General features: G+C 49.2%; 1 protein-coding gene across 2 annotated transcripts; it reads left to right on the top strand.

Moving 5' to 3' along the window:
* Positions 1 to 3,043: 3,043 nt before the first annotated feature.
* On the top strand, positions 3,044 to 6,421 carry LOC123092551 (ankyrin repeat-containing protein ITN1). 2 transcript variants are annotated; one of them, XM_044514352.1, is made up of 4 exons: positions 3,057 to 3,331; positions 3,427 to 4,248; positions 4,671 to 5,080; positions 5,162 to 6,421. In XM_044514352.1, the coding sequence occupies exons 1-4, from the start codon at positions 3,310 to 3,312 to the stop codon at positions 5,990 to 5,992; spliced, it is 2,085 nt and encodes a 694-aa protein (XP_044370287.1). In that variant the 5' UTR covers positions 3,057 to 3,309; the 3' UTR covers positions 5,993 to 6,421. The 2 variants fall into 2 exon arrangements, with proteins under 2 accessions (XP_044370286.1, XP_044370287.1); XM_044514351.1 differs by having other exon boundaries at positions 3,044 to 3,331; positions 4,671 to 6,421.
* Positions 6,422 to 14,146: the final 7,725 nt, after the last annotated feature.

The raw sequence follows: 14,146 nt of genomic DNA, 5'->3' as shown, positions 1-14,146 counted from the left end.
ACGTATCATCACGGAAGTGTATTTTTTTGTAGTGATTCCGGATGCCAACCAAGGCCAGGTACAAGCACCAGACCCTTCCTCATCTCTAGACGTAGCTCCGATGGCAAGCCATGGTTTGTCATATTGCTCTCTTTCTCTCCTGCCTAGAAAACTATCCACAACTTCCGTACTTCACATACGATTGCAGAGCCCCTGTGGACGACACAAACTTTCCTCGCATGCTCCCCAACCTTAGCCACCACCAAAGGTGCGAGATCCACCATGGCAAGACCATTGATCCATCTATTTGTCTAGAACTACACTTCAGAACCACATCCCCTCTTAATATAGGCCAAGATGTTGAACATCCCGCAAGATGCTTCATCCAGAACCATGGGAATACCCTACCAAGGTCACTTGGGTTGCATCCTCTTGAGCCATTCCCAGCGAACCCATGCATTCCTAGTGAGCTGGAATTTTAATCTCATTGTTCTGCACAAGTTTTTTTTCAAAAGTGGTCGGCATATCATATGCTTTAGCTTTTTTATTAATAATGACAGAAGTAAAACACCAATCACTCTCTATGCCTTGAGTGGCTTAATCGAGTCGATTCGACTTAAGTAGATACATTATAGTCTATGCTCATGCTCTATGAACTAGGCAACAAGCGGCATCCACCAATCTATCCTGCTACCCTCCACCGCATCTGAGGGTTCCCTCTCCCTTCGCCTGTCACTTTGATGATGCTAGGGGGGGACCCCAAGACTTTGATCCGGTAGTGGTAGGTTAGGAATAAAAAAATTAGTTCTATGGCTACATGATGATGATGATGTCAATGCCCGCATGGAATAAAGTATTTCCGCCTCACCCTTGTTTCAATGTAGTTTTTTCTTAACCTTAGGAGGCTTGTGGAAGATGGTGTGATGTCGGATTTGGTTCTCTTGTTTTGCCATTTTTCTGCAGGTTTGTCTCGATCATGCTGTATTGTGGAGCGAACAACTTGGTTACGTGTCTTGATTCTCCGTCTCTAGGTCGAACCAAAGAAGGTTGGCCAGCCTTGGCCTCGCCGAGGAGTGTGTAAGATTTGTGTTCCCTAACTCCGTCTGCCAGAATTAGTGCACTCTACATGCCCTCTCCATGATTTTCTTCTCCGGCGCGAGGATTTGCTACACAGATTGCAGCCTCCAGCATTTATTAGTCTACATCGATGACTTTTCAGTCACTACTTCTACAGGTCCTTGGTTTAAAAAAGTTTGGTCTGGTAAGACCAAGGCTGAGAGGTGTCAACGAGCTTTGCTCACAACACGCCTTCGGTGGATGTATGAGGAAGAAGACTCCGACACCGTCAATGATTTTGATGTATATGTTCAGTTTTCTATAATGGTGTTTTTTGAAGGCTTTATGGTACTTAATATATGGTCTTTTGCCAAAAAAATAAACAACATAAGTAGTGACTAGAAGCAGCTAATCATAAACAAGGTGACTACTCCTTGGCTTGTGCAGTTGTGTTATACCAGCTTCACAAAACTTTGTGGGACTGTCGTGTCCTTATGAGTTTGTAATTTTTATCATGAGTAGTAGGTCCAGTTTACAAGTATGTTGTTGGCAGGCCATATTTTGTGAATAAGCCTTTGAGTTTATATTAAAAACTTTAACTGATACAAGTTATCCCCAAAACAAGCCAGGTTCCTAGAGAGATAGACAAATTCAATCCCCAGCACGAGCCACAGGCGCGCTGCCGCATCAGCTCCATCATCGGAGCCGGCATGACACTGTATCCTACAGTCGAGAAGTCTTCATGCTAAGGTCCAGCTGGAGCAACGCCCCGGAGAAGAAGCCACCATCATATAAGCCTTGTGTAGATCGAAAAACCAAAGCCAAACTATCTTCCAAATAACACTCCATTATCGAAAAAATCTCATGGATAACACTCCCACCACCTTGGCAATGTCAGAGAGAACAACATTGAGACAGAAGAACCACCAGAGAGCAATCTACCGCATTAGGAAAACATTAAAGGGGACAAAAGGCGGCTATAACCTCATCTCCCGTAAGAACGATTGAGGGAACACACCACAATCCCTAAGGGTCGGCCTTCACTCGTCGAAGCCACTGCATGCCCACAACACCACTGCCGCAAAGAACAGAAAGAAGATGACGATTAACTTGTCACCAATACAAAGATACATGAAGCGCCCGTGCATAGTGGTAGAGGCATGCGTTTTGATTTGGGTGTTAGTGTTCTAATTTAATTGTCGGATTAGTTTAGAGTTATGAGCTCTGCTTTCCCAAATAGTTTCGCTCATGCCCATGCGTATCAAACGGACCAGGGACGACGTAGACATTGCCTCCCAGATCCAATACCAACAACCGAGATAAGCACAACTTATGTGGGAAATCCGAAGAAAACTTATACATTATCGCCATCGCTACTGCCAGAGCCAATGCCATTTTTTCTACAACCAAAGGCCCAACTAAAATACCAGACTACGAAATGCAGACGAAAACAAAATCATGAGGTTTCCTTCCTTCCCGCGGTCGTCACAGTAGCCGGTGAGGTGAAGGAACCATAGTGGCACGAAGTTCGAGGCGTTGCTCTCAGCTGTGGCGTCTACGTTTCATGAGCAACACTCTATATTATCATGACATAACTGGTTTCTAAGGGGGTCTGCATTTCGATGTAGAGAAGGGCAATCGAGCGGGTGCTTTACTGGTTTTGAATTAAAATTCATGATGGGTGCGATTTCTAGCGCGTGGGGAAGATTAGTGGATTTAATCATTGGTCCCCGTGTGCATCTTCTCCATGAAATCGCATAAATCATAATACATTTTTTTATCTTTTCTAAAAACAAAATTGCAAATAAGAGTATCTGCTCATACAGTTTTTTTTTCTTTTCATAGCTGCAATACTAGTTTTCGGTTATTGGGGGCGACAGGGTCTTGTGCAACACAGAAGGAGATAATAATTCGTGATGGAAAGCGACAAAAGCCCCCCATATGCAAATGCTCTAGCCAGTCAGGCAAGGTGGCGCAGCGCACCAAACCGGCGCCAGCCAGCCACATAAACAAACCCCACACACAGACCAGACGGGGGAAGGGAAACTGAGAGCAAGCGGAGGCCGCTTCTCCGATTGATTTCGTTCCATCATCATCATCTCACACAGCCAAAAGACCGCGACGCGAGCCCCTGCCCCTCTCCTCGCTCGCTCCCGTCCCCCTCGCGATTTGATTCGTCTCCCCACCTCCCGTTCCGCTGCCCCATGCCGCCCGCCCGCCCCCTGCGCGCCGACTCCTCTTGATCCCGTCCCCGGGGACCACGACGCCGCCGCCATGGCCGTCGATTCCGACAGAGGTATTGCTCCACTGATTCCTTTGGTCTGGTTTGGTCTGGTTTGATCGGGCCCTTTGGTGGTGATCCTTAGTCGTGTTGGTGTTGGGTGGGTGCAGGGGAGGGGGATTTGGAGATTGGGTTGGCGTCGCCGGGGTCGGAGGGAGGCGTTTCGCCCGTCGCCCCAGGCCGCCGGGCGCTCGAGTCCTGCCTCTCCGGGAAGCGCCTCGACCAGTCGCCGTCGCCGTCGCGGGCGGTCAGGCGCCCCGCGCTAGTCATGTCCAGCTCCGGGAAGCGCCTCGACCAGTCGCCCTCGCCCTCGCGCCCGGTGCTGGCCATGTCCCGCTCCAGCAACCGCCTGGACCAGCCGCCCGGCCGCCCGGTGCTGGCCATGTCCCGCTCCAGCAACCGCCTCGACCACTCGCCGGCGTCGTCCTCGTCCCCGACGCCGGCCAAGGGGCCGGCGCTCGTCATGTCCGGCTCCAGCAAGCGGCTGGAGCAGTCGCTCGCGTCCCCGTCGCCGTCGCCCAAGGCCGGCGCCGCGGCGCCGCCCGTGCTGGTGCTCTCCAACTCCGGCAAGCGGATGGACCAGGCGGGGCGGAAGAAGTACGTTAAGCAGGTGACGGGCCGACACAACGACACGGAGCTCCACCTCGCCGCGCAGCGCGGGGACCTCGACGCCGTGCGCCAGATCATCGCCGAAATCGACGCTCAGATGACCGGCACCGGCGAGGAGTTCGACAGCGAGGTGGCGGAGATTCGCGCCGCCGTGCTCAACGAGCCCAACGAGGTCGGGGAGACCGCGCTGCTCATCGCCGCTGAGAAAGGGTTCATCGACGTCGTCGTCGAGCTGCTCAAGCACTCTGACAAGGAGAGCCTTGCGAGGAAGAACAAATCAGGATTCGATGCTCTGCACGTCGCTGCAAAGGAAGGCCACCGAGGTGAGCACTCACAAACACTTCAATACTAAACCACTTCTGATTTGCTGATTGTTCATATCTTTCTTTAAATGGGAACAGGCGAGCTTTGGACCTTGTTTGTGTCTAGACTAGAATCTCATAGTTTGCGTGAAGAAAGGGTTTTATGGATTCCTAAATTAATTGATCGCCATGGTTTTATGGGTCTAGCCAAGGTTTTATGTGTTTTTAATCTGCTCTTTGATCAATCTCCATGGATCCCGTTGCTATCAGTTTTGCAGTGCTGAAATTGACCTGCTCTGTATGGTAAGTTGATAACTGCAGTGTGTCATTGCCTACACAAGCTAATGAGCAAGAATTGGTCCAACATTCATGCTGTTTCATCTTTACTCCATATTTCTGTGGTATTTATATAAAGAAAGATGGACATCTAACACTGCTTGTAGATATTGTGAAGGTACTCCTGGACCATGATCCATCCCTTGGGAAGACGTTTGGCCAATCAAATGTGACTCCTCTGATAACTGCGGCGATTAGAGGCCACCTCGAGGTAGTGAACCTTCTGCTGGAGCGAGTTTCTGGGTTGGTTGAACTATCAAAGGCGAACGGAAAGAATGCATTGCATTTCGCTGCCCGTCAGGGGCATGTTGAAATAGTTAAGTCCTTGCTAGTCAGTGAAGCTCAGCTTGCTCGGAAGACTGATAAGAAAGGACAGACCGCTTTGCACATGGCGGTTAAAGGAACAAGCGCTGCGGTTGTTAGAGCACTCGTGAATGCTGATCCGGCCATAGTTATGCTACCTGACAAAAATGGCAACTTAGCTTTGCATGTTGCCACCAGGAAGAAAAGATCAGAGGTATTCTTCTGCCATGTTAGATCTTGTGCTCAAAACGCAATAATTTTCTTCTTGTGTCTCACAAACTGGTGCCTGTTGCAGATTGTGAATGAGCTTCTGCTTCTTCCGGACATGAACGTGAATGCGCTGACTAGGGATCGCAAGACTGCATTTGACATAGCAGAGGGTCTTCCGCTATCAGAAGAGTCTGCAGATATAAAGGATTGTTTATCCCGTGCTGGTGCAGTGAGAGCAAATGATCTGAATCAGCCTCGGGATGAGCTGAGAAAAACAGTGACTGAGATCAAGAAGGACGTACACACTCAACTTGAGCAAGCCAGAAAAACCAACAAAAATGTGCATGGCATAGCAAAGGAACTGAGGAAGCTCCACAGGGAAGGCATCAACAATGCAACAAACTCTGTCACAGTTGTGGCTGTGCTCTTCGCCACAGTTGCATTTGCTGCGATATTCACGGTGCCAGGAGGCAACGACGACCATGGTGTCGCAATAGTTGTGCATGCGGTGTCCTTCAAGGTCTTCTTCATCTTCAACGCCATCGCCTTGTTCACATCATTAGCAGTAGTGGTGGTGCAGATAACACTTGTTAGGGGCGAGACGAAAGCAGAGAGGCGAGTTGTGGAGGTGATCAACAAGTTGATGTGGCTGGCTTCTGTATGCACCACGGTGGCATTCATATCCTCCTCTTACATAGTGGTGGGTCGGCACTTCAAGTGGGCGGCGATGCTGGTGACCCTCATCGGCGGGGTGATCATGGCCAGTGTGCTCGGTACGATGACATACTATGTGGTGAAGTCCAAGCGCACGCGATCGATTAGGAAGAAGGTGAAGTCAACAAGGCGGAGCGGCTCAAACTCATGGAACCACAACTCGGAGTCAGATTCCGAGATAGACCGGATATACGCCATATGAGGGTGATCTCTGGTCTTCTATGGATCCTCAGTCTTTTCGGCGGCGCCACACGACTGGATCGTCAGTCTTTTTGGCGGCGCCACACGACACGGATGTAAAAAGAAAGGGATTGGCGCTCAGAGTAAACAGCTTCGACCCTCCAGGTGCTATGGGTTTTACCGTATACATTCCAATAAGCTGGTGTCCCTAGATCGGCAGGAGCCAGTAGGCGACGGTCGTGTTGTATACATCTTCTACAGATATAGATTGTCATCATCAGAATATGCATGCAGCCTGTGCTGTGCTCCCTATGCATGGCTGGCCTTCATAAAATTTCTCTCAGCCTTCTTTTTTCTACCTTTTGTTAATATACTGTGGTAGCAGAATGGTCGGTATGTGTACCTTGTATTTCATCTGATAGCTGAGAAGGTTCTAGAAGCTTCTAGTGAAGCCTGGCGAATGCTCCTTGTTCCTCTCTTTTTGGGCACGTGAGAACTGTAAGATTTTTCCATGATTTCTTCCACAGGACAGGACAAACCTGGAGCGGTAGTGACGACAGTATAACACGAACAAGTCGCCTGCAACAGAGACGTGGGGTAGGAAAGCTTGACCTGGCGAGTCGTGCGTGAGAGTGAAACCGCATGCTTGGGGGCCGGTGGGTGGAGGAGAAACGTCACGCAATATTAGGTGGTTTTCCTGCGAGCAGATAACCGTGGCGCCTCAACTCATTTGACTTGTGATCTGGGGTCGCAGTCGTCTGCTCAGTTCACTCCCTGCCACCACATGATTAACTTTGATCAGCTCGGCAAGTTGAAGGGTCACTTAAGTTGCTGCATTGAAAGTTGAAACTCCTTCAGTGGCTGCCACACGCCGTACGTTTCAGAAAGGTCCAGAAGAAGAAAGCCCGCATGGACCAAAGCAGCGACAAAAGAGAGGAGGATTTGGAGGCTAAAGAGAGGAGGCCTTTGCTTTACACTTGTTGTGGTCTGGTCTTTCTTTTCTTTACTTCGCGCTTAAGTTCAAGGGGGCGGATGGGAGCTCAAGGAGGAGGAGGAGGAGGCTGGTACGGTGGTGCGCCACCACCAATCCAGCTGAAGATTTCACTTTGTTTGGGGCTTTACGCATATACGGATCTTGCAAAGATCACATATAAAAGGGTATAGGCTGCGTCTTGGAGAGTATAAAACCCTTCCGCTCCCTTTTCTTAGTTCATGGAATAGTTGGTCTCCCGGCCTCCACATTTCAAGATGCCCTTACAAAATCTAGCTCTGCTAAATTTTACAACGAAAGAAAACTTTAGCTTCTTGTGGCCTTCTACAAATATATGGCACGCCAATATAAAGGACAGTAATAAAGAGGCTAACACACATTCCTTTCATGCCCTTTATATTGTTGTCAATTTAATTTACTTGCTCAATCTCATTCTCTTCAAAGTAGTCCCGAGAAACACCACGTTTGGCACCAGCCATATTTGACGAGGGCACGACCTCAAATGTGCCGATGATTTGACCCGATCTTTTACAATGCAATAACTTCCGATATCCACCGATAGAAAATACTCCCAATCACCTGAGAAGTATGCGTAACCCGAAGCTAGGGTAACGATGACCAACGGACAATCCTTGACACGAGAAACCTCCTGTCGAAGTCGACGTAACCAGCGCGCAACCCGTCGAACATGACAAACCTCAAGCCAAGTGCAACTTTCACGCAGAAAATTTACATAAAGTAAATAACAACGAACTCAAAGAAGTTCTTGAAGTACTTGGAATGTTTGAGGGTCGCTTAATAGTCGATACACATGTTGTCTAAACTGTAGAAACATATAACCACCATACACGGCCGAAGCCAGCCTGTTATATAGGCGTGGCGCACATCTTGAAAACTTGACCTTGAAGCCTTGTGAATGTAACAGATCAGGAAACAAATCTTAATTGGACCCTCATCTAAATGCAGCTAATCATATCTTAACAATTAAGCGGCCACGCTGATCACGTAGACGGTGAACTACTAGGACTGATCCTGGTGCTTGCATTTATTCCTAGATTTATTTCAGGATTTCCGGCGATGCGCGTTCAGTGGAAGGAGACGTTCTCGTCGACGACGAGGTGCCTAAGGTGACTTCGTAAATTTCAAGATGATATGCCGGGTCAGTCTTTCGAAGGTGCTCATAGGAGTAGGGTGTGCGTGTGTGCGTTTATATGGGTGAGTGTATGAGCGTGTATATGAACGCTTGTGTCGTACTGTGTTAAAAAACCCTACTAGCACGTAACTATAGTACTAGAAAAAAAATTGTATCCATGCAATTTTTTTTTGAAACTCACATCCATGCAATTTTTGGACGATGCAACATTAAGTGAGAACGTCATGTAGCAGCAGATTAAATTTCAAGTTTGCATTTTTTTTTCAACCGACTGAAACAAGGCTTTTTTTGGTGGAGTCCTAAAATTTGGTATGACTTCTTCCTGCGGTGGAGTAATATGGAGCAACATTGAACCAAATAAGCACCGGATACAAGGCAACAAACGAGAGAGCGAGAGGGATGGGTAGGGGTCCACCACGCAGGAAACTCTAAGGGCGACGAAGGCGATTGCATGGCGATTGTCCGTAGTCGCTAGGGTTAGGGTTTGCGCTGCGGGGGTGAGAGAGGATTCGGTGGTCTTCGGGGGAGGCGACGGCGCTGCCCTCTAAACCGACCGGCGACTTCCCTTCTTCGCTGCTGGAGCGGATGTCGGAGGAGGCAGGAGGAAAGGCGACTAGGGTTTCAGGGAAGATGGGATCTTCATCGGCGGCGGCGGCGTTGGCGACACCAGGGAAACAGAACGCTGCATCAGAGAAGGTGGACGAGGCGATTCAGAAGAAAATTACCAGCCAATCTAGCCATGCATCCGGCTCGGGGACGGCAAATCAGAAGAACACGAAGGGCGTGCAAGAGGCACTGGCGTCGAGCAGGAAGAACGCAACGGCCGGAGCGGAGGATGAAGTGGTTATGCCAAAGCGCATGACTGATGATACAGCTAGCCGGGCTCCTTCAAAGTCCTCGGTTGAGAGCAAAACCCCAGATCCCACGTCGAGTCTTTCGGCGAGACTAGGGGGCATGGTGCTGATGGACAAGGAAGCTGCAGGGTTTGTGTTTGAAGAACCAGAGAAGACGCCACCGAGGAATTTTCGGTGGTCAGCTGTGGGGAAAGTATGCTCGGCTAGGCCGATGATTATGAGTGCAGTAGAACGTGCAATGCAGCGTGCTTGGGGCTTGCACAAAGTAGCCAAATTCGCAGATCTGGGATCCAATACGTTCGAAGTTCATTTTGGAAGCGAGGGTGACTGGAAGCATGCGATGAATAATGGTCCATGGCAGTACGATTTCAGTGTTTTGATCTTGAAGGAGTATGAAGGCAAAAGGAGGCCGTCGGAGATGGTTTTTGATAGAACTGATATATGGGTACGAGTGGATGATTTACCACCTGATAAAAGGACAGAAACTTTTGGCAGAGCTCTCAGGAACTGGCTTGGTGAAATAGTTCGAGTGGACACAGACAAGGATGGACTTGCTAGGGGACAGTTTCTCAGAGTTCGTGCACAAATTAATGTGTTTGAACCTTTGGTGAGGGGTTTCTACCTGAAAACATCGAGAGATGATAAAGTTGGCACGTGGTTTGATTTTTACTACGAGAAGGTACCGCACTTTTGCTTCGAATGCGGGAGGATGGTTCATGTTGATGGAGTGTGCATCCCTTCCCTAGACCAGAACTCTCAATTGGGGGGGGGGGAGAGGGTGGCTACGTGCATCCCCGGGGAGGAACAATGGGGCAAAAGGAGTTTCTTCTGGACCAGCGGGGAGTAGCAACAACTGGGGAAGCAGGCGCACGGGCAACAACGACCCAAGGCGTCAGACTAATACAGGCAACACGGCTGCTCCTACAAAGCGCAATCTTCATGATGATTTTGCCAAGTCAGAGGGCATCCGCACTGGCGATGCTAGAAGGGAGGACAGAGGAGAAGTAACAAGCCCACTAAAGGATAATGCAAGGCCGAGTAGGGCAGAGGAACACGATCTGCGACATGATCTCGAGCAAAAACGTGAATGAGAGCTGAGATATAAACTGCATGAGCAACATCGATTTGCAAGCAGCCCCCGGGACAGACAGGAGGGGTGGAAAGGCAAGGAGGATGCCTACAATATGAGCTCAAGTGGGGGAAACAGAGGGAGGTATGAGACGGGGGTTGGAAGGGTGCCATATGGTGACAGAGAGGGAAGGAGGAGGGGGCATTTTGTCAGGAAGCCTAGACAGGAATACCGGCCGGTCTCACATGCTGAACGATACACTACTTGGGAGAACGAAGGGAGAAAGAGGGGGCCTAGGCAGTACTGGGTGGCAAAGAATGGTCCGGACAAACAGATGCCAAATAATGTGTTTGTGAGAGACACCAGGAGGAAAACTTCTACAGTTTCTGATTGTATTTCTGAGATCAAAGCTTCATCAGCGGACCCTGAAGAGGGGGGCCGCCGGTCTCCATGAATTTCTTGGCCTGGAACTGTCGAGGATTGGGGTTGGACTCGATAGTTGGCGAACTAAGGGACCTGATACGGTCATACAACCCAGTAGTGGTTTTTCTTTCGGAGACAAAGAAGAAGGCGAGAGCGATGGAGAAAATAAAATGGAGTTTGGGCTTCAAAAGTGGTGTGGCGGTGGATTGCCAAGGCTTGAGCGGTGGTCTAGCTCTATGGTGGAGGGAGAACGTGCATGTCAAGGTGAGGCCATGGTGCCAATACTTCATCGATACGGAGATGACTTGGGAGGGCAAGACCTATAGATTCACTGGTTTCTATGGTGAGCCTAAGACGGAGTTACGTAAGAAGTCTTGGGATGCTATTCGCTTTTTGAGGGCACAAGACGATCTTCCTTGGATTTGTGCAGGTGATTACAAGGAGGCCCTCTTCCAAACTGATCAACTAGGAGGTAACCCGAGACCGTTTGCTCAAATGGAGGACTTTAGGGACTGCTTGGCCAATTGCGGGCTATCGGACCTGGGTTTCTCGGGGTACCCATATACATGGGACAATAAAAGGGATGGGGCTGATAATATCAAGGTCAGATTGGACCGGGTGGCGTGCACAGACAGTTTTCTAAGCATGTTCCCAGAGACTCATGTTGAACGTCTTGTGACGGAGGAATCTGACCATCAAGCAATACTTGTTCAAGCGTTGGAGACAGCTCCACGCGAGAAAGAGAGGGGGTTTTGACCTTTTTAGTTCGAGGAGGCATGGACAAGGCATGCTCAATACGATGAGATGATAGCCCAAGCATGGTCCAATGTGGCGACGGATGAAAAATCAGTGGGGGCGGTGTGGGACAGATTAAGCAAGATGGCAGGGAGCATGCAATGGTGGGCTAGAGAGGTTTTCGGTCTATCTGGAGACAGATTTTCAAGCTAAAATCACAACTCACAAATGCTCGTAGTAGAACCGATGCTTCCAGGTCCTCACTGGAGGTCCGGGACATCGAAGAACAGCTCAGAGAGATTTATGCGAGGGAGGAGTTGTTGTATAAGCAACGTTCGAGGGTGGACTGGTTGAGGGCCGGCGATCTGAACACTAAGTATTTTCAAAACCGTGCCTCTCATTGCAAGCGTAAGAACACAATAAGGGCTTTGAGGAAAGAGGATGGTACGAGATGCATGGTTAACGAAGAGATGAGAGAAATGGCTGCCAAATTCTATGAGTCCCTGTTTACGTTAGAGGGTTCGGTTGACACACATGCACTTTTAGAGAACATTGAGTCTTTGGTCTCGGATGATATGAATAACAAACTTACAGCCACTATTTCTGATGAGGAGATTGAGAAAGCGCTATTTCAGATGGGACCGACGAAGGCGTCGGGGCCGGATGGCCTCCCAACCCTCTTTTACCAAAGACACTGGTCTCCGGTGAAGGATGATGTGTGCTCAGCTGTACGGGATTTCCTTAATGGAGCCACGACCCCCGCGACTTTTAATGATACGATTACGTCATGATCCCAAAAATGAACTCACCGGAGTTACTTTCGCAGTTTCTCCCTATCAGCTTATGTAATGTCCTGTACAAGATAGCGACGAAGGTTTTGGCGAATAGATTGAAAGGAATACTTCCTATCCTTATTTCTGAAGAGCAAAGTGCTTTTGTGCCGGGGAGGTTGATTACTGACAACGTTCTGGTGGCATATGAGTGCGTACATGCCATTGGGCAAAGGAAGAGGAAGAAGAGCTTATGTGCGATCAAGTTGGATATGATGAAGGCGGATGACAGGGTGGAGTGGATGTTTCTTGAAAAAGTCATGGCGAAATTTGGCTTTGCTCTGCAATGGGTGTCCATGATCATGAGGTGTGTTACCACAGCCACCTTCTCGGTTAAACTAAATGGTGGGCTATCAAGGAGTTTTTTCCCTCTCGTGGTCTAAGACAGGGTGATCCTCTATCACCTTATTTGTTCCTTTTATGTGTCGAGGGATTTTCAGCACTTTTGAAGCGAGCCCAGGTGTCAGGACCCCGACTCAATGCCACATCGATCTAGCATGTAACACCTCATATCACTTTGCGGCCTCACGCACGGTATTCCCACGGGTGTCGTCTTACCTTTGCCCGGGACCGTTTGCGCCTTTTGGCACACGTATATGATAGTGTCGCTAGCATCCATATGATAAGGAGCCCGGGCTGACATGGCTAGTCGTAAACCCAAAGTGGCACTAACTTACAGGGACAGGCATCCGTGACCCAGCATCGAACGTGTCGGTCATCAGCGAGTGAATCCAGGCTGTAGCACTGGGCTAGCAGGACTCTGGAGAACCGGGCTGTAGCGGGCTAACAGGACTCCGGTATTCATCGCGTGACATTTCCCCGAAGGGACAGACACAGGAACGAAGAAGGACACATGCCGGCCAGCCTAAGTGTTCCGAAGCAGTAGCAAGCTACCATGGCTCGGTGGAAACACTAGGAGACATTTCCCGGTAAGAGAGGCTACTAAAGATAAACAACTAGATAGTCAGATCCCACACATACCAAGCATTTCAAACATACACACAATATGCTCGATATGTGCAATACAACATGGCATCACAAGATGACTCTACGACTCAAGTAGTTTATTCAATAGGCTCCGAGGAGCGAGATATTACAAACATGGGTCTCATGACCCAACACTCAGAGAATACAAATCAAAACACAAGCGGAAGCTATCATGTCTGAGTACAGACGTCTATAATGAAAAAGGCTGAAAGCCTGACTACCTACCAGATCCTGCCGAGGGCACAAGATCGTAGCTGAGGTAACAAGCTAAACGTCGAAGTCCAAGCGGAACTACTAGTGAGACTGAAGTCTCTCTGCAAAAACATAAAATAGGCAAACATGAGTACAAATGTACCCAGCAAGACTTACATCAGAACTAACTACATATGCATCATTATCAACAAGGGGGTGGTGGAGTTTAACTGCAGCAAGCCAACTTTGACTCGGTGGCTAACTTGAACTACGACTGCAAGTAACTCTTTTGAGGTGGCGCACACGAGTCCACATATTCACCATATCAATACACCACTATGGATCCGCTCCCGTCTCCCTACGAGAACGCCATCCATAGCACTCACGCTTATCTTGCGTGTTTTAGAGTATCCACTTTCACTTGTCTATGAACTGTACAAGGGGTCCAAGTTTCCATATCCGAGGAATCCGGCTATTCGAATAGATAATGATAACCCTGCAGGGGTGTACTTCTTCACACACGCTCTCGCCACTTACCGCCCTGTACACGTCATGTACCTCGGCAACCTTCAAGCGGAAGCCGGGCGAGGGAGTCGGCCACGACCTGACTAACCGAACAAGTCTCTAGTCCAGGTTTATCGCCTATTCGGGTTCCATCCGCAAGGAGATCCGGCCGGGGTGTCGCTTACGGCCCCAAACGATGTGTGCAGGGTTCCCAAGCCCACCAACCGGGTGCCACTTGGTACACCGGGCCACTGTGCCTAGTCTGTCCCAAGCCCACCTGTACTGGGTGCCACTTGGTAGACTACTAACACTGCCTACAAACACCAGAAACTAGTTGCAACTCCTGGACAGAGATCATGTTGATTAATAAGTCGAGAGGGGTCGAGTTACCGGAACCCAATGTGTGGTAGTAACTGATCATGGATCACAAACACAGAA

The sequence above is a fragment of the Triticum aestivum genome, chromosome 4B (genome assembly GCF_018294505.1).
Source record: "Triticum aestivum cultivar Chinese Spring chromosome 4B, IWGSC CS RefSeq v2.1, whole genome shotgun sequence".
Classification (NCBI taxonomy): domain Eukaryota; kingdom Viridiplantae; phylum Streptophyta; class Magnoliopsida; order Poales; family Poaceae; genus Triticum; species Triticum aestivum.
Note: the sequence above shows the minus strand (reverse complement) of the source record. Positions and strands in the feature narration are given on the sequence as shown.